Genomic DNA, 27,308 nt, shown 5'->3' on the forward strand with positions numbered 1-27,308 from the left:
ATTGTTGTTACATCACAAATTTTTGTGTAATCCTATTGTGTCAAATGTAATATTGCATCACTCATCTTAGTGTCTCCAGTTATGAGAGAGGATCTTGTGTGCAATACCTGGTGAAAATCAAACTGAACCACAGTGAAATGGAACAGCCTGACACCCTAAATTTGGTGAGACCTACTGTGAAAACAGTGGTTATTCTTTCAAGCTCTTTTTAGTATGGACAGTCAAACAGAGTTTGATTATCATTATCACAAACAGATTACCGATTCCTGCTGCTTATCAAATGATGTAGTGTAAAAAAAAAAAAATTTTGAACAGCGATGCTGGTGTATAGTTAATAATGTGCAGCTTGGTCTGTATATTGAAAATAACTCAGCAGTACATTCTTCACTCTTTCTGGCATGCTGCAGCTGATTTAGCAAAAATTAACATGTAAACAGAGGCAATACTGTCTCTAGAGCAAACATTGTTTCCTGATATTCCCACAACTTGGGACAGAATGTTCTTTCCCTCCTGGTCACAGCTAGAACATTTGTGCCGATCACAATTTAAGATTTTATGATGAATATCTCAGCTATTTTGGTCCATACAATGCAAGTGAATGGTGAAAAGAACTCGGAAGGTCCAAATATCACATAAAGGCGTCATAAAGTTAATCTGTACGATTCCAGTTGTTTAATCAATGTCTTCTGAAGTGGTCCAATCGGTATTGGGTGAGAACAAACCAAAATATAATTGCTTTTGTATACTGGACATTTTGCCATTGCAGTCTCTAAAAAAAATTCATGATTTCAAGCTTGAGTACACTTCCTAGTGCTTGACGAATGCGGAGAACATTAGATGGCGCTATAGGAAGTGAAATCGAGCTTGATATTATGATTGCCAAGGAGACTGCTATGAAGATTTATTGTGAAAAAGGAATTACACTTTGGTCTGTTCTCAACCAAAACCGATTAGATCACTTTAAAACCACTAGAGACGTATTGATTACTTTTATGATGCCTTTATGTGATATTGGGACCTTCAAAGCTCTGCCCACTATTCACTTGCATTGTATGAGCCTTCAGAACTGAAATATTCTTAGTGTGTTCTGCAAAAGAAAGAAAGCCATACACATCTGTAATGACATAAGGGTAAGTAAATGATGAGAGTTTGGGTGAGCTATGCCTTTAAGGCGAGGATGAGCAGGATAGAAGATACGTGACCACTGTGGTGTGAGTGTGTGTGCAGTATTACGCACGATAAATGAGTGAGCTCTGCGTGAAATGGTCTCCTGGGGAGTGTGTGTTTGTATTTGTGTTTGCTATGAGGACATACACACATTTAAGGTGTCACAAGGCTCACTATTTCCCACACTGTGGGATCCCTTTAAATTTATTGGATGTTCATGATTATTTTAGTGGTTGCAAATGTTTATGCCTTGTTATGACCTTTTTCACCCCATTTTCATTTATTTATGTTTCTTGTTATTGAAGATGGGATGTGGGAGATACCCATTACTCATAAGCTATTCTTCATGGAGTTCCATTGTGGTCCCATCAAAATGGTTTAATAGAAAAGTGACACACAACGTTTGAGATAAATATTTCTGTAATAACTACAAAATGTAAAATAGGATTTTTATTTAATATCAATATCCTTTATTAATGAGCAGAAATCGATTTAGAAATTAAAACATACCACCAAATAACCAAATTAAAAAGGAAGTATGCATACTTTAAGACATCATCATGGTTTGACACTATCCTCAGCACAGAAACATTTCTCAAGGAAAGTCTATTGCATTCTGTCAAAGGTGTGCACATTTGTGTTGTGATTCTATATGGAAGAGCCATTTACATCAAGATGTCATAAGAAGCAGAATTTAGAATAAGGGAAAATGTGAAGCTGACAAAACAGTTCCACTTGACAACCCTTATTTTATATGTCACACACTTCAGCAAGGCAGAAAACTCTAGCAAACAGAAATTACATTGAGAATTTAGTGCACTCTTGTGGTCTAACACTGATAGTGATAGAAACTACTCTGTACACAGAATAGCTGAGATTTGCAAGTATTTCTGTAACTTTTGATGGATGGATGGATGAATGCAGTGAACACTGTGGTGATAGTAGCTATGTTTCCCTGCACTTTGTCCTGGAAGAGTATCCAGTGAAATACAAATATACAAATCTAAAATACATATGAAACAGTACAAACATTTTTAATATAGAATATAGATGATGTGCAAGGTTACAACACTGAATTATAAACTCAGTAACATATCCACTGTGGCTGCCATATAGCAATGAATGTGTTAAGAAGGATGGTCTAAAAACCAGTCAGGGTGGGACTGAACTAAGAAGGTCTAAAACTAAGAATAGCCTATGTGATTACAATGTGATAGAATGAGCAGCATGTCTTTAATTATATCATAGCACAAGCATTGTTTATTTTTCAAAAAGTCATAAATCAGGCAAAAACAAGACAGCAAATAGCTATATTTATAATTTCTTAAAATATATTTGAAAGAATGTTGCAAAGATATTATATAAAGAATATGTCCTTTATGAATATGAATTTTCTATAACAAATTCCTATCATTTATTTAATTGTCTCTGTGTATAGAGTTGGGGAGTTTAAAGAGAGATTAGATGAAATATAGCAATGTTCTTTGAACACCAGGTCTAGTCAAGGCAGTGTATGAAACATTACTATACAAATTAATGTAACACACACATATAGATAGACATACCCCTAAATGAACTGCATCCACCTCTAGGGGCATTCCCCAATGACTTCATCATGTCTGAGTGGCCGATTATTAATAGCACACAGAACACAGAATAAATAGGATGGAACCCTGTCCAGCTCAGAACACAGTGCCATCAGACCGTAGCCTAAGTGCCCCATCTTAATATAGTTCCTCTAAATTTAGCCAGCTGAATAACACATCAGATTTCATTGTGGGCCTCTATTCTCAAAATAAAGCCTAAATATAGTCCTCTTAATGTTTTATAAATATAGACAAAAATCTCAGATTTGACCAGAAGGAAAATAAGTGAAGTAGTGTTATTTTTAACAGTAGCCTCTTGAATTCCCTCTTCCGGTGTCTTTCTCATCTTTACTCAGTCTGTCTTACTCTATGCCTTACATACTTTTGTTTCATATAATTCTGAGCCAGCATAAAAAAAAATCATTGGTGATATTGCTTTGCCATTATCACAGCTTCAAAAGAGAGATAAATGCTATTATCAACATTTCACTATACCAATTGCTGGGTTTGCTTAAGGCTCTGTATGTAGCTTTGTGATATGAAAAAAGCTGACATATCAAATCCATTCAAAGAGGTTTAGAAATTAAAGATACAGTATGTTGCAGAGTCATCTGTTATTTGTACTGGATATTTTAAACAGCCCCAGTGGTCAACATAAATACGTAAATATGTCAAATGATGTGGCATGTCTTTTTTTTTCTTTAAAAAAAAGGGTAGATCTTTACCCTTTGAGAGATCTTTTGGTTTTTCTATACACCCAGCAGATGGAGCCTTTGTAAGACAACAGTGCCATTTTTCTAACTTGCTCTGGGCTTAACCACAATGTTGGTACAGTGGATGGTGTGTTATTTTTGGATCAAGGGCTTTTGTTTGGCAATTATTTTCTGCTTGATGAGAACATCTGTTAAGGAGCACCTTGTGCTATATTCTACCAGGGCAGCATTTATAAGATAACCCTGTGACTTGCAGAAACAAAACCATTTGTTCATTTTGTGAGAATGAATTCAGCATTAATCGCAAATAGTATGGCTCATACCAAATCACCAAAAATAGAAAATAGGTATATAAAACTTAATTAGTTACATTACATCATTAACCTCTGGGTGAATAATTCACCCATAAAATGAAAATTCTGTAATAATTTACTCACCCTCAAGTTGCTCCAAGGACATATGATTTTCGTTCTTCCATGGAGCACAAAAGGAGATGTTAGGCAGAATAGTTGGGGCTGCCTCAGACTATTGACTTTTGTTGTTTGAAAAAAGATGCAATGAAAGTGAATGGTGACTGAGACTAACATACTTCCTAAAATATCCTTTTTGCATCACACTGAAGAAAGAAAGTCTTACAGGTTTAGAACATAATGAGGTTGATTAATGATGGGGGAATTTTCATATTTGGGTGAACTATCCCTTTAATACAATAGAAGCCACTGGATTTCTCACCATTGAACTCTTTTAAGTCTGAAAAAAAAAAAAAAACTTCAGAAAAGAGAGGCACATTTTTCTGCAGATACTGTATTGTTGTTATTGTTGTTGACTCTGTGGCTTAGACCAATGAAATGCAAATGTGCGCAGCTGCATTAGTGGTGGTGCATTGGTTTTGCTTATGGTGGAAAGCAGAGGGATTATCCCCTCCAGTCCATTTCAGTTGATGCATATGGCCCAAAAGTCCTTAGATTCAGCTGTGCCAATGCTTGGGAGCCATGCTTGAGTTTGTTATTGACCCAACTCGGGCTAAATGCAGTGCTACAAATCCTGAAAATAATTGCACACATACACAGCGAGAGCTATCATTTTCTTTCCTCCTCTCTTTTATATTTTGTTTGCTTCTTTTACCTTTATACACACATATTGTGTATGAGTATAGAGAATAGAGAATGTATGAGAATATTGTGCAAAGTTGAATTTAATCTAGCTGTTCAGAAATAGTGTCCATAGTAAGTTGTGTGGCAGCTTATATCATTGATTACAGAGCTGTCATGGGGAAGTCATATATCTATAGATTTGTGTTTACTCACTCTCTCTCCTCCCATGAGCAGGAGTTGAGGAGAGCGATTTACAGGCTGTCGGGTTGGCTTTGTTCCCGTGTAAGTCAAGTCTCGGTGGAGAAGAGATGCATCAGTGCTCCAAATGGCCCCAGCCGTCTCATTGCATTATCTTCAAATGGCACGTCTGATGGAGAAGTTAGTTCTTCCAGCTTCTCTTATTTAGAGACGCCTCCCTTATTCACATATACTACACCTAAATATTCCCTTTCTTTCTATGGGACACAAAAAGGAGACATTAGGCAGAACATTAGCCTCAGTCACCATTCACTTTCATGGCATAATTTCCCATACAATGGAAGTGAATATTGACTGAGGCTAACATTCTGAGGTTCCCTAACATTCTGCTAAGTTGCTATAGGCAGAATGTTGGAGGCTGATAGCCTCAATCTCATTGAGAGTGCCTAATATCTCCTTTTTTTGTTTCAAGGAAGAAAAAGTAATTTGGGTTTTAAACAACATGTGGGTGAATAAAAATAGGCAGAATTAATATTTTTGGATGAACTATCCCTTTAAACCTGAATTTCCCTCTTTTCCATGTTTACTGATTTACTCCCTTGCATGTGAGTCCCTATTTGTGTGGATTTTGGGTTGCTCATGGGCTTGTGTAAGCATGCTATATTCTGTCCTCTCAAGGAACGTTCTTATGACTTGATGTGGTTCTGGGTGTCCAATCATTGCTGTAGCAATCATTACAACATCAACACTGCATTATTACTGGGTCACCTGTTATAGAGGGCGATTATAAGAAAGTTTTGAAATGGAACCCTAGTCAAGCAGAAGAGGTGAGAGAAGCAACTCCTTATTCTGCCAGCGGCCAATGCATGGCTGCCTGGAGGGCAGGGACCTCTACTCTGTACATGTACAGAAACTTGTTGATGAATTCAGTGGTCCACACAACATAGGCAAAACCTGAACATGTATACAGTGCGTACTCAGTGCCTTGCTGTATTCCCAGACTCCCAGACGTACAACCGAAACATTGATAAATTGTGAGGTTTTATCCAGAAAATATTTTTAATGATTCAAATAACCCAGCTATAAGGCAAGTGTGTCCTAATTAAGGCAACTATTTCCCATATGTTTAAATTTTAAACTATTTCCCGTATGATTTTCCTATAAAATGTTCTATAATAAAGCAATGTCACACACAAAAAATACAAATATATATATATATATATATATATATATATATATATATATATATATATATATATATATATATATATAATATATCGGAAGACTAATGTAGGAATCGTAACGCAATAAACTGAGACATTTGGTTAAGGGACTGAAGAGGCTCTGTTTAATATGCAGCCATGAACTCATAACTTTGACTGACGTGAAGCTTCACTGATGCCTGACTAATTGACAGAGTAAACAGCATAAAGCACAAACTTTTTCACGTAAATGTGACTGACTGACAGCCTACTCGGCCCTCAGTTTCTCCAGGCAATTCATCATCCTTTTCCTCACTGGGTAATTTATCTAGCAACATTGAAAGAAAATACATGTTTACAATGTGGTTCTTACAGAAAAGACATCTTGATATTCCACTTTTCTAAATTACGTGTCAAGTAAGGTCTGTCAGCAGACAGAGCCCAGTCGACAACATTTCCCCCCTGCAATTTTTCCCTGATTTAACACTTCAGTAAATGCTTGCTCTGACAGTACTTGAATGACAAGGAGGTTTTCTAAAATTTTTTATAACCCTTTACTTGAACAAAAACGACAAACTTTTATAATAATTATATAGAGTATAGAATACAATTACTTAGCTGACCAATCTAAGGTGATGGTTTAAACTGTATAATAAAAGCAGACATGTCCAGTATATAACAGCTGTGGTGTACGATCAATTATCTTTGCAGACAAATAAGCACCAGATATGATTCAGTAGTATAATTTTATTTAAAACTAAAAAAGTCAGCAAGTTGCAATTAAATTAGTTCAATGCACAATACATAATTGTTTACATTTTGGTATGTGATGCATACATTGTGCAACAACCTCTGATTACTCAAATATACATTAATGGCTTGTTCCAGACAAACAATAACACTTCTGTTCTGACAACACATCGACTTATACTTATCCCTATATAGATTTTCTCTTACTCTGTACACACGATAGACTGTCAAGAAGGCAAATATTGATATGTACATTCATGCAATACAATTCTGAGTATCTTTTTACAGTATAATACACATAAAGCTTCAGTACATATATCTTTTTGAACAGGCTTGTGACTAGATGTCTGTTGTGAGAATGTTTGACAGAATATGCTAAAGAAGGGATGTTTGTTTACACAAGGTTGTACATTATGTACACTTCAAAAGCTTGTGACTCATTGCTCAGTGTTACTATGTATGCACATTGCAGCACTGTTATATCACTAGTTTGGATTTTCTAAATACAACAAGCTCCTGTGTACAAAAATTTTTAATATATACATGTAAATATGAGAATTGGTTTGATATACAGTACCGTGCTGATAAAAAATAATTGCAATGAACAAACTGCAGAGGCCAGATTAAATGCGATATAACAAGCTAATATAAAAAAAGTATGTTTTTGTTTTTTTTAGGTTTATGCTTGTTTGATGCATTACACTACATATCTTTTCCATGAGCAAACAGTAACTCACATGACCTAAGATTAAGAATGACTTTAAAAATATAAGCAATAATTGCTTATAAACAGTCATATTAAAAGCGCATGTTAAGCGCTTCCAACAAAGGTCAAGGAGAGAAGTCAAACTTTTGTTTGGATGACTCAGAGACTTAATGTGAATCTAAAATGATTTGTAAGCATACTCAGGACTCAAAGAGATGGACAACAGACCACAAATTATAATCAAATCCAGTTTGGTAACACTGCATACTAGTGCACTGTTGTCTGTTATATTAAATGTACAGTTTTCTGTTTTGTAGAAATGACTGAGGAATGTTATACACAGCCTTTATGGCATCCAAAAAATGGTTTGTGTTTCAAAAAAAAGAACAAAATGTAATTTCTGTTTCATTTAAACTGAACAGACAGATACTGGAAGTTAAACAGATATCAATTGATCAAACAATTGTGTGTAAATCATTCTATATAATGTAAGACAGACAGAACATTTTGAATATTATTAAAATATCTATTATATCTGTTTTTATTTTGCATGTATTTATAAGGTGGTCTCTTTCACATGTTACATACCCCCATTATTTAGCCTCTTTAAAATGTATCTTTATAGAAATGTATGTCTAGAATGGTAAGACTAGAATCAGCACTAACAATTCTCAATGCTAATGCTAGCATTGTAGTTTTGAATAAATAACATGCGCCTCAAGATTTCAATCCTTTCCGATTGCATAGTAACACAATAAAAGCAATACATTTTTGCAAGTGATTTTAGGGAAAACAAATTCTTGTGTTATATATTGGTACACAAAGTGCAGGATGAACCAATCCATTTGGGCACACTAACAGATCATACCAAAACATGGGCCAATGTGGTACCTTTACCGCTAAACACTTAGATAATCTACATGAGCTAAGAAAACCCTTAATGTTTAATGAGGGACATTTCAGAGATAGAGTAAAAGACTAGAGAAGACAGGAATTTCAAAACATCTTTGCATTCAACAGAAAGTGCATGCGTTTATTTTGTTGTTGTTGTAGTACATTGTCCTCAAAGTGGAATTGGGGGCCTGACAGGTTAAGTTCTGTTATACTTGTGCAGCTGCCAGCATCTCTTAAGGGTGTCCAGGTATCCTCAAACCCTGCTTATGCTTGCTTATACCTATGTCCGTCATTATCTATACACTTTTTTCAAAACATTTCAAACAGCATTATATCACCAAAAGGGCTGCCACGTGGTTTATTTATAGTTCATAGTACGCCTTGTATCCATCTCATAAACTTAAACAGAGAGATGATGGTGCTGTATATAACTTGCTTTAGAATGGGCACTATACTCCAGTGTTGTTGGTTTCCACTACCTGCTGTTTACAGCGTGAGCTCATGGCATACTCCCCTCGGCTGGTGCCGTTTTCTTCTTTTCGTAAGGGTTTCCTGTAAAAGAGAATACTATTTCAGATTACTTTTTCTGCTCAGAGTGAGGATGATATTGATCTTATTGTAGAGCTGAGGACATATGTTGCAGACATCTCAGGGATTGTGAAGATGTGAGCTAAGTGAATTGAAATGTAAATTTAAACAAAATGGGAAAGTAGATGTTTGAAAGGCAAAGTGGGAAAGAAATCAGTTATCTGTGCAGCTTAAATGATGTGAGAACATGGGCTTGGAGTATATGGCTCCTTTTGTATGTATATGAATAATGTATATTATTTCCTCTAACTGGAAATAGCAACTCAACTCAAACTCAAAACTAAAATAATTAAAATTAAAATTAATAAATCTGATGCAAGGATGATAAAATCACAGAGGAAGTATTTTTATAATTCAAGATGAAAATATAATCATTCATAATATTTTCCCCCAAAACAATTGTATTTTTAAAGTGTTACACATGTCTCCTTTACAATAGAATAGAATGGTAAATAATCCAGATTTACTTGGTGCATCACCACTTTCATCGATACATTGAATTTATGCTGTGATAAATAAAAAACACAATTACATATGAAAAATTACAATGAAAAAGGTAAGGGTCAAAGACACAGGGCTCTATTTTTGCATAAAGTGCAGCACAATGCGCTACGATCTCGAAGTCTTATCCAATTTTCTTGAAAATGTTTCTGTTGCTAACTAATTTGCTATTTTTGTGAGAAATAAGTAATTGCGCTTATAGGACAACTTTGAAAGTCTAAACTCAGTCTGTGCATTTGCAGTTTGTGCATTCCAATAGCACGTGAGTGCATGTCTCTGGAATCACAGTGGAACATGAAACTATGTCCCTGACAATTACAGTTAATACATGATGTTGTGTGTCAGTAGAGCAATATGATTAAATATACTTACTTACATTCTCTATCATTTAAAGTAGCTTACATCCAATTAGTCCTTTCCTTTGGAAACCACCTTTTCCATGCCTATAAAGAACATGTCCTATACTAGAGATATTGGCTACTGGACACTCCAAAATGGACATAGTTACTATGTTTCTGATTTCAGAGAAACAGTCAGACAGTTTTTTCACAATCTAGTAAAAATGTACTGTATGTCTGTACTTTGTGTTTGATCGGTCACTGTTCTTTTCCAGTGGTGCTGAAATGCTGCATCTTGGTTATTTACTGCATCTTCACTCTCTCACTTTTTTATGTTTGCTGAAAACAGCAGTTGCAGTAAGTGTTTTAATCATAATTTCAAACTAATCTGATATAAACAATATTTTAATTTCAGTCTGAATACTTCTCTTACTATTAAAAACTTTAAACTTTGTCACATTAAGCATTATCCTTCACTATCCAGTAGGCATCCTGGATCCTCTCGATTGTTTTGGGCACCCAGCAGCAAGAACAGAAATCAGCATCTATGCACACAGCTCATTACACTAGCTACCAACATCTCAATGTCTTATTAACTGGGCTGTTTTCATTTATCGCTTGTGCTTTGCACATGCAATTTAGCCAACCCACTTATACTTAGTGCATGCTTGCACAAAAATACCAAAACTTAACAGCCATGCCCACTGAAGTGCATATGTATTGCAAAGCACTACACTATAGACGTAGTGGTCTTAAAGAAATATTTTGTGATCAGTACAAGTTGAGGTCAATCGACAGCCTTTGTGGCATAATATTGATTACCACAAAAAATGATTCCCTTTCTTACAAAAAAAGCAAAAATGCAGGCTACAGTGAGGCACTTCCAATGGAAGTGAATGGGGCCAATTCGTAAACGTTAAAATACTCACGATTTCAAAAGTATAGCCACTAGACATAAACAATATGCGTGTTAACATGATTTACTTACCTTTCTTGTGTAATGTTCTATCCAATTTTAATACTTAATTGCTATGAGGATGTAATGCTGTAAACCCTAAAAAAAAAAAACATATTTAAAGCTTAAATAATACACACGTTTTAACAGAAGAATGTTAAAAAGCAGTGTTTTTATAAAATTATAAGCTTCATATTTCTATCTTTAAACCCCCCTCCAGTAATTTGCCCCATTCTCTTGCATTCTAAGTGCCTCAGTATAACCTTGATTTTTGCCTTTTTAAAGAAAAGGAGGGAAAATTATTTTTTGTGGTAATCACTATGACTTTTAATCAAAAAGCTGTAAAATGTACTATTTATATCATCTAAATTTTCATTACAGTGTAAAAGTCTGTGTTTCCATGTACTGTTTTTAATCATATTTGTGTTTCAACAAGCCTGGGTGCACATCACCCTCTTGGTCCCTCATTGAGATCCTAACAAAGTCTGGGTGATGAACAGCAGCACAGGTCATCAAAGTGAGTTATTCTGTAGTTTAAATGACTTCCCGCAAGCTGTAATGGCTGCTTGACTTAAAGCTGTGGCATGAACCCCAGCCTGTCCATTCTTCATTACAATTTGAAATATACAACCTGCTTGCAACCAACTGCCTTCTTAACCAAATTAAAATCCAAAGCTGCCCATACAGCGGAGCATGCAGATCCAATCTGTTGATATTTTTTGTAAGTAAATCATGTCAGTCACATATTTTCTTAATGGTAGAGAGGGCCTGAGAGCCTCATAAAGAGGGATGGATGCTGGGGATACACATTTTGTAAGAAGCCAACATGAATATCAGTAAAGTGTTAGTTTGGATTGGATAGGTAACATTTAATGCCCCAACTTTCAAAAAGTGTGGTTGCATTGATGAAACAGATGTATGGAAGGCAAACACATGATTTTGTAGCAACCATATGAAAGTAGCTATTGACAATTTGCAGATAGCTAATGGATACCCCAATGCCAATCAACCACATCACTGCTAAAACAACACATGCATACAATAGTTCTCAACAGAGGGGGTTATGGAAGTAAAAATGCTATTCAAAATGTCCATAGTGAGATTGATTTCAGTAATAAGCTATGAGGTAGTGAAGTGATGGTATATGTTTCTGTAGAAGCCATCATTTTTTATTATTTTACCATTTTCAAATAAATCCACTTGGTGGATTCTTGGTGAAAAGTAAAACAAAACCCACAATCCTAAGACGAGATAGGCCAATAAAAGAAGCCCTTGTTAACAAGAAATTGGAATCATGACAACCACAGCAGTACAGCTACCTAGCAAATTTGTTCTTACTGTATATCTGTGACGAGGTGGAGGGCGTGGCCCAGCCGCGAGGATGCACACCCGGCATCAGTGGGAGTTGCCTAATCAGTGGGAGAGTGATAAAGGAGGAGCCGTGGACACCAGAGGAAGAGACAGATGCACGAAGCTGTCTCTGTTTGTGTGTCTTTATGGTGAACATGTCTGCTGGAAAGCAGCACGTGTATTGAATGTGATGCTGAAAAGCAAGCTTTTGTTACACACCGAAAAGTGTTCATTAAATGTCTGATATGGATTGTTCACCCGGTCTCTGTTTCCTCCTTTCCACATTAAGAACCTGGTCTGTTACAATATCATAAATAAGAAATGTATTCAAAACTATTAATACAAAAAAATACAAAAACTATACTTAAAAAAAACAACATATTTTTGTAAAAACCCGAGTTCCTCTACAATGTTTATTGGAGTAAGTTATTTCCCATCTTAATAGAGATCAAATTGTTGTAGTAATTCATCTCAGGGCTGATTTGTTTGTTTTAAGGCTTAGAATGCTCTGAAATCCCAATGGAGAAAATTAATAGGAAATATAATTCCAGCCACTGAAAAAGTTCTATAAACATATCAAAAGCTTTCACAATAATTAACAATAACAGTAAATACCAGAATGAGAGATTCCACATCACAAATCAATGATTAGGTCAAGAAAATGAAAATAAAACAACGTGACCTTTACAGAGTCTGCCTCTACTGTCTGCAGCTCTCTGGGGTCTGTCTAGAGGACAAGTCTAATTTCATAAACAGAGCTTGAGCTCATTAAAATTGACTTGTTTATTCCAGGGAAATACACACACAAGATATTAGGAACTTGTTGAATGAAGGCTGCTTTTTAAGATAAAGAGCACTTTTCAAGCTGACCAATTTGAAATGTCATAAGCAGTGTTGGGTAAAGTTACTATTAAAAGTAACTCTCTAGAACATTGCATTACTCCTTAAAAAGTAACTAAATTAATTTAAAATTTACTTTTTATGGAAAATAAAGCATTACCTAACTTTTGTGTTACTTTATTCTCACCACCACTGTCTCTTCTGCTATGCATTCAATACAAATACAAGAGATATGTAGAGACATTACAGGTCATGCTAGCTACTCATGTCAAAACAACATACTAAACAAACAGATATTTAGTAAGTCTTCACGTCATATTTATAATAAAGACAAAAAATAACTGGAATATGCATGATTTGTTTTTCCATCAACATGGCAGCCAACTTGAATAATGAAGAATAACCACTATATTACCTAAAGCAGCAAAATTCAACATCTGAACCTGCATCATGTCATCACATGTGGTGCCCATCGACAATGCCAGAGTCGACTTGAGATGTTTTTCAGAAGTCAGGATAAAATTCTGTGGGGAATGCCAACCTAACATGCTCAAGGAATAAGTCTGATGAATAAATGAATATTTTTCACTTAATTAATCTCAGTGCATGCTTGTTTTGATCTTATCCACGGTGCGAACAGACATCACTGGTTGATTGCATTCAACCGCAAACGCGCATGTTGATACAAATAGAATGGAATTGTTTTTAATGCTACCAAAATGTCTTCCAAACTTTGTATCACGACTTGTTTATTATAAAACAAAAATGTTGAATATTTTAAGAAATTAAAACATTTTGTCTGCATACATACACCATGTAGTACGTTGCACGCAGCTGCTGATCCAGTGTCAGCTTTTCTCATCCCATTCTCCCAATTACGGTGAGCTATAACACGGAGCAGTTCAGCTGCAAAAGTCAGTGAATTAAGTGAGTATTTCACCCTGTGTATTATGCCATGCTAGTGGAAGCAAAGTCTTATAATGCCTAAACGTTTTTACTGATTTGTTAATGCAGTGAGTATTTACACATGAATCAATCGCGTTTCACTCAATTGAATGTTGAATGTTAAATGCTTTAACACAGAGCAGTTCTGATGCAAACTGATCCTACAAAATAAGTTATAGGCAGCTTTAAAACAAAGCTATTCTGATGCACAAAAGTCAGCAATAATTCCATGTTGTATGTAACTGTATAATCATGTCGTGGCCACGGGAAGACTTTTCCGGGCTTATGCCAGTGGTATATTATACCATGAAAATGTGTGTTTAAACACTTTTAAATGCAGCATTCTATTGCTAGAATCAAAGTATCACTTACCCGAATGTTCCATGATGTTACCTTATAAGAATACATTTCTTTTTTCTTTTGTCCGCTTTTCTCCCAATTTGGAAAGCCCAATTCTCACTACTTAGTAGGTCCTCGTGGTGGCGCGGTTACTCACCTCAATCCGGCTGGCGGAGGACAAGTCTCAGATGCCTCTGCTTCTGAGACAGTCAATCCGCTCGCTGTGCATGACACCGTGGAGACTCACAGCATGTGGAGACTCATGCTACTCTCCACACACAACTTACCACACACCCCATTGAGAGCGAGAACCCCTAAACATGATCATGATGAGGTTACCCCATGTGACTCAACCCTCCCTAGCAACTGGGCCAAATTGGTTGCATAGGAGACCTGGCTGGAGTCACTCAGCATGTCCTGGATTCGAACTCATGACTCCAGGGGTGGTAGTCAGCGTCAATACTCGCTGAGCTACCCAGGCCCCCTATTGCTGTTTTATTGTCATGACAAAGGCAAAGTTTATGACAGCTGCTCATTTAAGCTCCAGCGAACAAAAAAATCCACTGCTGCAAATGATGAGAACAACTGGATTCCACTGAAGCGTTCAGATTTACATTCCTTTACCAGCAATATTATGCCATTCTCGGGGTGCACTAAAAGAAGACTTGCCATTGCTGATAAGCAGGGCTCATACTCTCCAGAACTACAATAATGCGCACACTACAATGCCCATAATGCACACACATACTACAACTTCACTGAACATCTCTAATAAGCCTCCCACTCACTAGAACTACAATGCCCATCATGCCTCTCCTCAAAGTTTGCACACTTTTACTTTATCACAATATGGGGAAAAGAGAGGTGCACAAAAACAACGTGCTACTTATTATAAAAAATAGAAATGTTATGGTCTAAAATAAAAAATATAACGTTACCTTACTCAAAAAAGTAATCCGAATACATAACACACGTTTTTGGTTTTTTCACGTTACCCCAACACTGGGGATAAGTTAGTTGAAAGGTGGAGCTGAGCTACTGAATCAACATCCGTCCTGAGAATTTGGAAACATGTTTATGACACAAGGCCATATGTTAGTCATTTCATATGGAGTATACTGTTTACTTAGGTTTGTTGTAGAGGAATTTAATCACAGCAACAGTGACAGTAAGCTTGTGAAAGAAAGTAACTTGTTAATTATGACTCATCATCAATTAATTTAATAAACCGGAGAGCTGTGTAATAAACAATAATAACTATTATATTCCGCCTCTGATGGTCACGATCACTGCCTCACGTGCCTGGGCCAAATTCACATTGAGGAATCGTTCATGGATGGATCATGTTCTCATTGCGAGAACATGACCATGGCAACGTTGTGGTCTAGGCTTTCCTTCTTTCGAGGAAAGCCACTTCAGCTGCCCCCCCCACTAGTCCTTCTAACTACGGGTACGAGGCCACCCTGGTTGACGCTGAAGGCGATTCGGGGGCTTCAGTGGGCAAGGTTATGCCAGGTAATCCCCCACGGACCGCCCACTCCCAGGTATGCTCGTTTTCTCCAGACCAATTTTGGGATGAGACAGACAGCTAGCCTCAGTGCCACCCTAATGTCTCTTTCGCAGCTCGCGAGCCAGATGAGATGTCAATCGCTGCATCGGAGAGTCCCTTGGTGATGTCCGATGCCGAGGACTGAACCGGGCAGCTACCTTAGGGTGTGGCAGCTCAGTCTGAGGTAGAAGCGGCTGACCACCATGCTTGCCTGGGCCGACCCGAGTGTTGCTTCCTGGAGGTGCATGACGATCCTTCAGCTCGTCCACACTCACTACCCTCGACGGTGGGGTGGCCGAGGGTTATGCTGCGATACCCACACCCCCAGGAACGCGCGTATGCGTTAGTGCCCCTTGCCCGGAGTTTGGACGTGTGGCTACCACTTTACAACCCGTCGCGCTGGTTGGTCAGAACCATCCGACTTGGCTATGCGATTTAATTTTCCAGGCATTCGCCCTGGTTCTGCAGAAGGGCACGTTTATATTGCGAAAACAACGGCTGACTGTACATTATCCAGGGGTGTAGATTCCAGGGGGGATGGGGGAGGTAACCCCCCATAATCAAAACAAGCAAGTAAACCCCCCAAATGTTATACCATGACCAATGGAAACATGTAAATTCTTCATACTGAAACAACATGAGGATAAATAAATGACAACCTTTTCATTATTGGATGGGCTATCCCTGTATTTGTCTGATTAGACAACAAATTAATCTGCACATAGACTTCGAAGAAAAATGATCAAATTATATTCTTTTACCACTGTGCTGTATTTTTGCACCTCTTCAGCTTGTAAAAAAATCTAGTATTTCAAACCTTGAGAAACATATACAGCCATGCCTTAAGCTGAATTCCAGCATAAGTCTTCTTTGAGATTGATGAAATGTTTAGAGGTAGCTTGTGCTCATCTGTCGTGATAAACACAGTGTCTGTCCCTTGGGCAGGACTGATGAGACAATCCCAGAGCTCTGCAGGGGCCATCTGTCTCAAGATGTCCCAGGCTGCAGGGCTTTCCTATAAAGACATCCCCTCACTTTGCATGATTTACACATGGGAAAAATTCAGCCTCATCTGATTTCTGAGGAGTTTGGTGAGGAAAAGTGAGATAGAAAGAAGAAGGGGAGGAAACAAGGACTTGTTTTTCCCCATTTATTTCATAAAACACTAAAAAAATTAACACTGTCACATAATTCTTGTGTGAAATAAGGGTGTACATTACCTAAGGAAAACAAAGGTATAGCAATGTAGAAATATAGGAATAGCTGCAGAAATTAACAGGATCTTACATCATGTCCAAATCAGCCACAATGTGACAAGTTTTCAGAGTCCATACTGAACACAAAACTGCTGTACGGTGTGACACAATTACAGCCAATCAGAGCACATTTTATGTTTAATATACAGCTATGTTGAGCGCTATTTTGGACCAATGAGGTGCAACTGGCCAGGGCTAACCTGCCTGAAATAGAAACTAAATGACCAGCAAAATCACTTGTCGTGGTTAGTTAGGAGAAAAACACAGATTTACAAGGAAGAGATTTTTATCACTTTATTGTGTCATGTCTGGTTAGTACACAATGTTCATCCATTTCAAGCAAATGTAGACTTTGTAGTGAGTGGTCAGTTTCTTTAGGCTGAACTGTCATTCAATGTCATAACTTTGCCTAAAGGCAATTGATAGAGCCTGATCTCATGAAAGTTACATGACAATGGCAGCAATATCAAAATGATATTACATGGCTCCTTACGCATATCGCGGCAGTTCTGAGGTGACATTTCTACTGAGTGTTGCCAAAAGCGAATACATATTTCTTCCAAACAGGTGAGGTTATAATGTTAATGCTCTATTGAATTTTAAATAAAGATAACCTAACTTCCTAACCTAAACCTTAAACTTAAACCTAACCGATAGTGTCATAAAAAGCAAATGTGACAAGAAAAATGCAATAGCTGAAGCAACCACGCCATTTTGTGGTGCTTATATGACACTTTCGACTTGCCGATTCATGTGCTCTTCAGCCCTCATGCCCTGATCCTTTGCATCGTAAGCGCAATGCTTCAAAAGTTGAGTCACTGCTCAATGTATTTGGGTTATGTAATGCAAATGCTAAAATGCATCACATGACCCTATGCTGTCCTAAGATAGAACCCCCCCCCCACCCCCTCAAAAAAAACCTGCTGAAGACTCATGGTCTCCAGCAGTTGTGTGGATGTCCCTCGAGTTGTGTTGTTCTGCAGCACCGTGTGCAGATGCCCTGACAGTTGCACAGTTTCTCTGTGGACCATTCAGCTTATGTAACGTGCCAGGACGGGAAGCCAAAAACTCCTTTATCTTTCCCCTGAATCAGCACAGAGTGTGCTTACTGAAAGTGTCCTCCCTTCCTCTCTCTCTCTCTCTCTCTCTCTCTCACTCTCTCTCCATTCTATCCCTCTGTTTCTGCTCTCTCTTTAACAGCTTTCTCACTGACAGACAGCGGCACATGAGAGACCCTTGTGGCCTTTCACCAGACACTTCGGCATGCTGTTCAGTTGCTGCCTGGGTCTTGCCATATAACCTCTCTTTTGAGGTCGACATGGCCAAAAATGTCTCTCAGACTGAATTTTTTTTTTAGATCTTGGAGGATGATAAGCTCTAATGCAGATCTGATGTTGTAAAAACAAGTGCTTCCTCATAAGTGCTGTCCTCTTCTTGTGTAAATGGCAATAAAGCCTGTATTTACACTCCACTGACCAAAACAAATTTATTCAGGCTCTCCTATATGATTTCGAAAAAGTTGAAGTTTGGTTGTTCAGACATGCTATAATTAAATAAACAGGATACATGATGTCCAGCAGACTAACACATATTATGAGCTTTTTGCTTTCATTCACATTAGAGAATTATTTTCACAAGATCTTTCCACTTCCTTTTTAGATTTGAATGCAAGCTAGACCATAAAAATATAAACAAAGGGTCACTATAAAGTCTATTAAAATGGTTCCCATGTACTGTTTTGTGAAAATCTGAGTTTACATCATGGAATTTCCAATATAATGGATTAAGCATGGAGTATTGCAGTGACAAAACAGTGTAATTTCCTTATATGGTGATAAAGTGATGAGAATTAACTCTTAAAGACCCCATGAAATTGTTTGAGGAGAGCAGTTTACTTTCATGTCACATATTTCCCATTAAAACAATATGGACATACTGTATTTTGTGAAAAAAAAGAGAAAAAAAAAAGAAAAGAAAATAGGCTTTAGTTATATCTCACCCATGAACCATGATTAGCTACTTGCTTTTGCTAGTTGATGGCAGATGGTATTAGGGGGAGGGACATTCTCATTATAGAGAGCATTTTACTGAACAAAAATGTGGTGAGTGTAAGATGAATCATAAATATTTTGGTCTGTTTTCCCAGAGTAGGAAAACTGTAAGTTTTGAATGTAAATATTTACTAAAAAATATGATTTTGTCCATTTTTAAGATTACACAAGCATCTGGATGACCTCAAAACTAACACACATGGACCTCAATCAATAAAACTCTGATTCTGATTTCATGAGGTCTTTAAAATTAAAGGCTGAATGGAATCTACTGAATATGCTAGTATTGTTTTTAAAAAAATCTGGGTTTGTCTTAGGCCTCTCGTCTACATTCCATTCATAGAACTTCCCTTCCTCAAGCTTTCTTACATACAGAACAAAGAGATAAATGCTCAGTGGTGCAGACAGTGCATTTTCATTGAAAAGAATCCCAGAATATCACTGCAGAAATTAAAAAAGCCACTCTTCACCTCCAAATGTGGGCCTGGGCCCTCAATAATACATGACGGGTAGTACAAACATGGCATGGGGCTACACAAAACATTACAGGTAGAGATAAATATTTTAGGACGAGGCTCTTTAGAATATGCACCAGAATGTATTAATTTCCTCTGAAAATACACAAAGCAGGCTAAGATTGCTGCTGCAGGGCCATGGGTTAAATGTATGAAGCAAATGTGACTGTAAATAATGTTTTATGTTTTATGTCTGTGACGCAAATAAATATGTACAAGTAAATAAATGAATAATCTATGAATAAATACATTGTAAAAAAAGCACAGATAAATATTAACCCTTTCATATGTACCGACACACATATGTGATGGTTAATAACTAGCCCCTGCAGAGTAGCATCACACATAATGTATGTGTTTCTGCAACAGCCTACTACACTACAAGCAGCCAGATTCAATTCAGCTTTTGCGCCAACACAAGCTACATTGGTCAATCATCTGTCATTTATTTTCACTCAAACAGTTACTCATAGTCTTTAAAACCACAGAATACGTTTATTTTAAATACATACATCCAACTCGTCACCAAAGTACCATGATAAAAAGTTTACATCTCTTATACACACAGTCAATACATCAAACACGATCTTCCTCCAAAGTGTGCTGAAATGTTTGTTTACATTGTAGCGGTTTTCTTTCTTCAAACAAACAGCTACTCAAAGAGTCTTTTCAAGCACATAATATTTTTATTTTATGTAACAAACAGCCAAATTGTCACCAAAGTACCACAACAACATATGCACAGCCATCATTTCTAAATGCGATCTTCCCATGCACGCAGCCACGTCTGCTTTTTAGGTTTTCACTCACACAAACAGCAACACAAACAGTCTTTTCATGCACATAATCCAATTTTTTCTGAAACAGCCAAACTATCACAAAAGCACCATGATAACAGTTCACATCATGTACATGCACACTGAACACATGCTGAGCATGATTATCAGATGCACGCAGTCACGTCTTTTTCTATTAGCACTTGTTATACACAAACACACATGCACACACACATGCACGCACGTACGCACTCACACAATGTCTGAGATATCAAACAGTGCATAGGTAAACGGGACAGCTGATATTATATACAGTGAGTAAAATAAGTATTTGAACACCCTGCTATTTTGCAAGTTCTCCCACTTGGAAATCATGGAGGGGTCTGAAATTGTCATCGTAGGTACATGTCCACTGTGAGAGACCTAATCTAAAAAAAAATCCAGAAATTACAATGTATGATTTTTTTTTAACTATTTATTTGTATGATACAGCTGCAAATAAGTATTTGAACACCTGTCTATCAGCTAGAATTCTGACCCTCAAAAACCTGTTAGTCTGCCTTTAAAATGTCCACCTCCACTCCATTTATTATCCTAAATTAGATGCACCTGTTTGAGGTCGTTAGCTGCATAAAGACACCTGTCCACCCCATACAATCAGTAAGAATCCAACTACTAACATGGCCAAGACCAAAGAGCTGTCCAAAGACACTAGAGACAAAATTGTACACCTCCACAAGGCTGAAAAGGGCTACGGGGAAAATTGACAAGCACCTTGGTGAAAAAAGGTCCACTGTTGGAGCAATCATTAGAAAATGGAAGAAGCTAAACATGACTGTCAATCTCCCTCGGACTGGGGCTCCATGCAAGATCTCACCTCATGGGGTCTCAATGATCCTAAGAAAGGTGAGAAATCAGCCCAGAACTACACGGGAGGAGCTGGTCAATGACCTGAAAAGAGCTGGGACCACCGTTTCCAAGGTTACTGTTGGTAATACACTAAGACGTCATGGTTTGAAATCATGCATGGCACGGAAGGTTCCCCTGCTTAAACCAGCACATGTCAAGGCCCGTCTTAAGTTTGCCAATGACCATTTGGATGATCCAGAGGAGTGATGGGAGAAAGTCATTTGGTCAGATGTGACCAAAATATAACTTTTTGGTCATAATTCCACTAACCGTGTTTTGAGGAAGAAGAATGATGAGTACCATCCCAAGAACACCATCCCTACTGTGAAGCATGGGGGTAGTAGCATCATGCTTTGGGGGTGTTTTTCTGCACATGGGACAGGGCGACTGCACTGTATTAAGGAGAGGATGACCGGGGCCATGTATTGCGAGATTTTGGGGAACAACCTCCTTCCCTCAGTTAGAGCACTGAAGATGGGTCGAGGCTGGGTCTTCCAACATGACAATGACCCGAAGCACACAGCCAGGATAACCAAGGAGTGGCTCTGTAAGAAGCATTTCAAGGTTCTGGCGTGGCCTAGCCAGTCTCCAGACCTGAACCCAATAGAGAATCTTTGGAGGGAGCTCAAACTCCGTGTTTCTCAGCGACAGCCCAGAAACCTGACTGATCTAGAGAAGATCTGTGTGGAGGAGTGGGCCAAAATCCCTCCTGCAGTGTGTGCAAACCTGGTGAAAAACTACAGGAAACGTTTGACCTCTGTAATTGCAAACAAAGGCTACTGTACCAAATATTAACATTGATTTTCTCAGGTGTTCAAATACTTATTTTCCTCACTGTATATATATATATTTTTTTACAACTATATATCAGTGAAATAAATAAAACAAATACAGTACAGTAGACATAGCCTATCTCACATGTTTACTATATTATATTAAATATTTTATTTTGTAATGACAAGAAATCAAAATTGCTAATAAAATTTTAAAAATATTCATCTACACAGTACACTCTGCCCCCCTCTATCGGCTCTGCAGTGTCAGGGGCAAAAATAACTCACTCCAGGGGACACCACAGGATAATTTAGACCCTACTCATGAAAAGGTTAATTACATTCAGAAAAGCAAGTGAGAGTAGCTTTTCTTCAGAAAAAGGTTCTCTTTCCAGAAGACCCCTTACTCAGATCAACAACACTTTAGCAATTTCACTCCCCAAACCACCACCACTGTCCTCTGGCTGCCTGGCAAGAGCATGTCTTTCTGTCATTGGGAATGCCCATACACTGCAGAACTAAATATAATCACTCACTGACCTTTCTCTCTTTGTTATTTCCAAAGGATATTGTTTGCCTAATTATAACTCAGACTACAATGGTGCAACTGGACACATACAGCAACCATTTATCACACTCAACCATGTATGCAACTCATATACTTGCACACCAAGACATATCAAAATGTAAGGCATCTTTTTGTAAGAGCACAAATACAGATGTGTCAAAAATGAAAAACATTATGATCACAGCATTATTGTTATGAATGAAAATATTTTAGAAATCATTTTAGCCGTATAAGCCTTCGTGTTTCTAAGAGCACAACACAACGTAAGCTAGACCTAATTAGCATTTCAAATGCAACTGTAGATCACCGAAAAGGTTATTTAAGAATGTGGAGTTTATTGTAACTACATATGACAGCATCTTTATTACTCCTTAGAGGAACAAGGAGAATTTAAGTTATATTTGCTTGTAATTTCCAGACTGAAGCATAGTTCAATTATGATAATAAAAACACTAAACAAAAGGAAATTCAAAATCCTGTACGACCAAGATTTTATCATTAATTTGCTGCAGTCAAAAATCATGAAGCACTGCATTTCTTTACAATTTGCACTGAGCAACTGTTAAACAAAAATGCTTTCCCATCCAGTGCCTCTAATTCCATTAAACTAACTACAATAACTGAGCCACACCAGGCTTTAGCATGGAGAAGCCATAAAAACATTATTGGGGTAATAATTAGGGCTGTCAATCGATTAACATTTTTAATCTAATTAATTACATGGTGTCCCGATTAATTAATCGTAATTAATCGCATATACAAATATTTGCTGAGAAAGCCCCTCATATAAAAATAATTCAATATATAATGATGAAATAATGATACATAGTTATCTTTAAATATTTTAAAATTATATATATATATTCCCTGCGATGGACTGGCGACCTGTCCAGGGTGTCCCCCGCCTTTCGCCCGATGTTAGCTGGGATAGGCTCCAGCCCCCCGCGACCCTGTACACAGGATAAGCGGTTGACGATGGATGGATGGATGGATGGATATATATATTCCGCTTCCGCTTCAAAAATGTAAAGCATTTTAATTATCTGAATATGTTTTTATTTTATATATATATATATATATATATATTTTTTTATGACAATAAAAAAAGCGGTTTTAGAATACAATGTGTTGTTTACTACCATATTATTGAACATAAGTCAATCATTGGCACACAGTTCACAGCAATCCATTTCACAATTGAATTTGTCAATCAGTTGGAGATTTATTATGAGGGCTTGTTTAAGGATCCGTCAATGAACAGCTGCGTCAGACATGCTTGTGTAGCGTCTTGGATGCGTTGGGTCATAAACATAAAATTTTTAGGTCACTGTGTCAAGTTAAATATAGTTTAATACTCAATCTTTAAACACATCTTGAGATCCCTTAGTTCAGATTTTCGCTCCATCAAGCGTTTTGAACGCAAGAACGTAATACATGTATGTGTTGTTCTGCTCCTCAAGGGTGTTTTTCTTCACTATACAAACTGTGCATTGCCACGCAGCTGAAGTTTCACTTACTGCCCTCTGGAGTAAACAGGTGGTACTACAAGCTTGCATTTCTCAGGAATCTTCCTTATTACGTTCCTGGGGCATTGCGATTAATGGCGTTAATTTTTTTAACGCATTATTTTTAGTCAAATGAATCGCACTGAATTAACGCGTTAAATTGACAGTAATAATCCAAGCCTTCTCTGGGACATTTTAGCAACTGTTTGAAGAAGCACCATTTGTGGTGCATTGGTCATTGGGCAGAGTTAAATGATGTATTAGCATGCATATAAAGGAAAGCATTAAACATGTCTCTCTCTTCATTTTGGCAGACTGGGCAAGCTCATTAGTGGGGAAATAGCTGCCAGCTGGGTTTTCCTTTGGGAGTTGGTTTCCTTATACCAAGTTCTCAGGCAAAAAGAGGCAACGTGTAACACACAAATTCACAAAGTGAAATAATTTCAAAATAGAGAGGTAATAAAATGTCCCTGCTAATAGCCAGGAGGGGATGTTCACCAGCTTTCATAAATAAAAGATTAATTTCCAGAAGACTGGACTGTTTTAATGTTTTAATGAACAGCTTGGATGCTACCACCCAAAGTAGTTTCACTTTAAAATCTGAATAGAATCAATTTAATGAGAGTAGCGTCAAAATGACAGGAACCAGACCAAATAGTCAACAAATAAATTTCTGTCCGAAAGCTAAATGAAAATGCTGCCCTCACAGGCTGTATACAGAAGTAGGAAGGAATCAAGTCACACCTGACTCCAATGTTTCCTACACATCCTGTCTACAAAGATGCCTTCATCTGTTCCTTCGCTGCCTTTGATATCTCAAAATCTTGCGTGTGTAATTCGGTGGTTAGTTGAAGGTATAAAAATGGCATCTGATGGAGTGACTGAAGGCAGTAATAAGTTTGTAAATGTCCTGTTTTAAAAAAAATTCTATTCAGTCCATTTGTACCAAGAAATAAGGGTTATGTTACTAAATTTGCTTTATTATCTCTAAAACAAACTTGAATTTGTTTTATTTAGATCATTAGACATGACTGTGTGAAACAATGTCCCTTCATACACAAAACATCTTTTCTATGAAAAATGTACCTCTATATGGTCAGTCTCGTTCACATGGGATTTTGACAGATTTTCACAAAATGTGATGTAGCCAAACCTTTTTTGAAAAAACGTTTAATGAGTATGCTGCCCTACAAAACAAAAAGGCAGTAACTGCATTTTTGGTCAAAAATGAGTTATTATCATTTTCATGACATTCAAGGCATCCTTTGTTATGTGACAAAACATCTTATCTCAAATGTGTGTTGTTTTGGAGAAAAATGGTAGTCGTTTGTACAGTAACTGTAAAAAGCCCTAGTGAAACAAAGCAAGAGTACATTAACATCCATTACTGTATTCTTGTTATGTTTTACCTAACAAAAAATAACCGTTTTTTACTGTTACTGTTTCCATGGTGAACACACACACAGCTGACTTCGCGGCATCCTCACGGGACGGTTTTAACATTTGCGATTTCACACTTCTAACTTCACACAAATTTTGTTTGAGATGGCACAAAGCCGGGGAAAGAAGATGGTCGAAATGGCATTGAAAAGAAAATACCCGGAGAATGGTAAGTAACAGTGACAGATTAAACATTTAGAGGCTAGGCTATCACAATTTAAACACCTGTCAGCCACCAGGGCGGGACTTCCTCTCAGAGGTCCATTCAGATAGCATTATGCTAATTGACAGGCGATGTTTTAAATAGCTTTGCTTACCTGCCCCTGATCCTCCCTGCTCCTAGCTGTAACTTTATCCTCTGTAACTTCACATCATCGCCGATGCCATGTCATCATTTTGTTGTTCATGTCACAAAGTTATAATCCAACCAGCGGTGGAAAAATATTCAATAACTAGAAAAGCATGTGGTCCTATTCAAAATAAATTTTCCCAATTTGGGCCTTGACACAGCTTAGCAATGTGAGACTTTAAGCAGCCGTTTCAGCATCAGAACAGCTTCTGGGTGGAAAATATTGACCTAAAATGGTCAAATTAGTTTGGGTTTGGTATATCCATGTTCAGGAAAACAAATGGTTCCAATTATTTCAAATACAGTGTATAACACACCCAGAGCCCAAGTTGTGGCAAAATAGTTTTTGGAGAATCTGTAGTTACCGCCTTTTTCCTTGGTATGGTGCCATGTTTTTGGTTATTAATACAAAGCAAGAATACAGTAACTGCAAAATAGGGGTAAAATATAAAATTAAATATGAGGATTGATATGTACAAAGAATAAGCTAACATAAAGTAACAAAACAGCCACATGTCCAATAATCTACCTACAACTACTTATGCTGGATGACAGGATAACTTTAAAGTCATTTTTCTCAGTTCTGCACTCTGCGTAGTTACTGCCTTTTTGCTTTGTAGGGCAGTATGCGTAATCACCACAGCTCATAAGAGGAAAAATCTGTTACTGCAGAGACTGAGGTAAAGGAAATAAACAGGTTTGTGCATGGCTAAAAGTGATAAACTGTTGAATGACAGCATGTATTAAATGTCACCATTTATGTCTACCTAAACCCTTCTATCAGGCTTCAGAAATAATTTATTTAAAAAAAAAAATTAATAAACATTTCAGATCCATCTATGTGTTGTCATTGTGTAGCCCAGGGTATATCAAAGAGAGTCTGGGAGCCTCTTTCCTTTCTAGCTGTGTGAGTGATTTGGAATGTTTGAGGCCATTTCCAGAGTCTGTAGCTGATTTGACAGGCCTCTCAGCTGTTCCCTTGACAGCATGTCACTGGTACCAAACCACAAGAGCAGCTTAAGGCTGATACACCACGCAATGCTTATGCCTTCTACTTCACCTCAAACAGCACCAGCAGTACAAAACACATCCCCATTTCCAAACATTTTCAATGTCATTGTTTTTCTTAACACAGAATTGCGACAGCTTATGATAACAGTTCAACTAAAACTACATCATTCACAATTCATGTTTCATACAATAATTATCTCAAGAAAGGGAGACATCTATTTGTCTTGTTATAATGTTATATTAAGGAAGCATGAAGCTGACACAGATTAAACGCTAATGGTGTCTTGTGATTGGCTTTACAAAAGTAAGCCAACATCAGCTTGAGAAATTAGGGTGGTATTTTTTTGCATTGAGGCATAAATGAACATTGTATTGAGATTCAGTAAAACAAATTAAATAAAAAAGATGATTATCTTCATGGCAAGACTGAATTCTGAAGA

The 27,308-nt window shown here is 37.3% G+C and overlaps 1 protein-coding gene across 1 annotated transcript in view; it reads right to left on the reverse strand.

Annotated features, from left to right (window-relative positions):
• Positions 1-6,731: 6,731 nt before the first annotated feature.
• prima1 (proline rich membrane anchor 1) overlaps positions 6,732-27,308 on the reverse strand; it is a 39,374-nt gene continuing 18,797 nt past the window's right edge. The window contains exon 4 of the mRNA XM_052098263.1: positions 6,732-8,862. Coding sequence (XP_051954223.1) covers positions 8,760-8,862 — 103 coding nt within the window. The 3' untranslated portion in view covers positions 6,732-8,759. The remainder of the gene's footprint in view (positions 8,863-27,308) is intronic.

Source organism: Xyrauchen texanus, chromosome 30 (assembly GCF_025860055.1).
Source record: "Xyrauchen texanus isolate HMW12.3.18 chromosome 30, RBS_HiC_50CHRs, whole genome shotgun sequence".
Taxonomy (NCBI): domain Eukaryota; kingdom Metazoa; phylum Chordata; class Actinopteri; order Cypriniformes; family Catostomidae; genus Xyrauchen; species Xyrauchen texanus.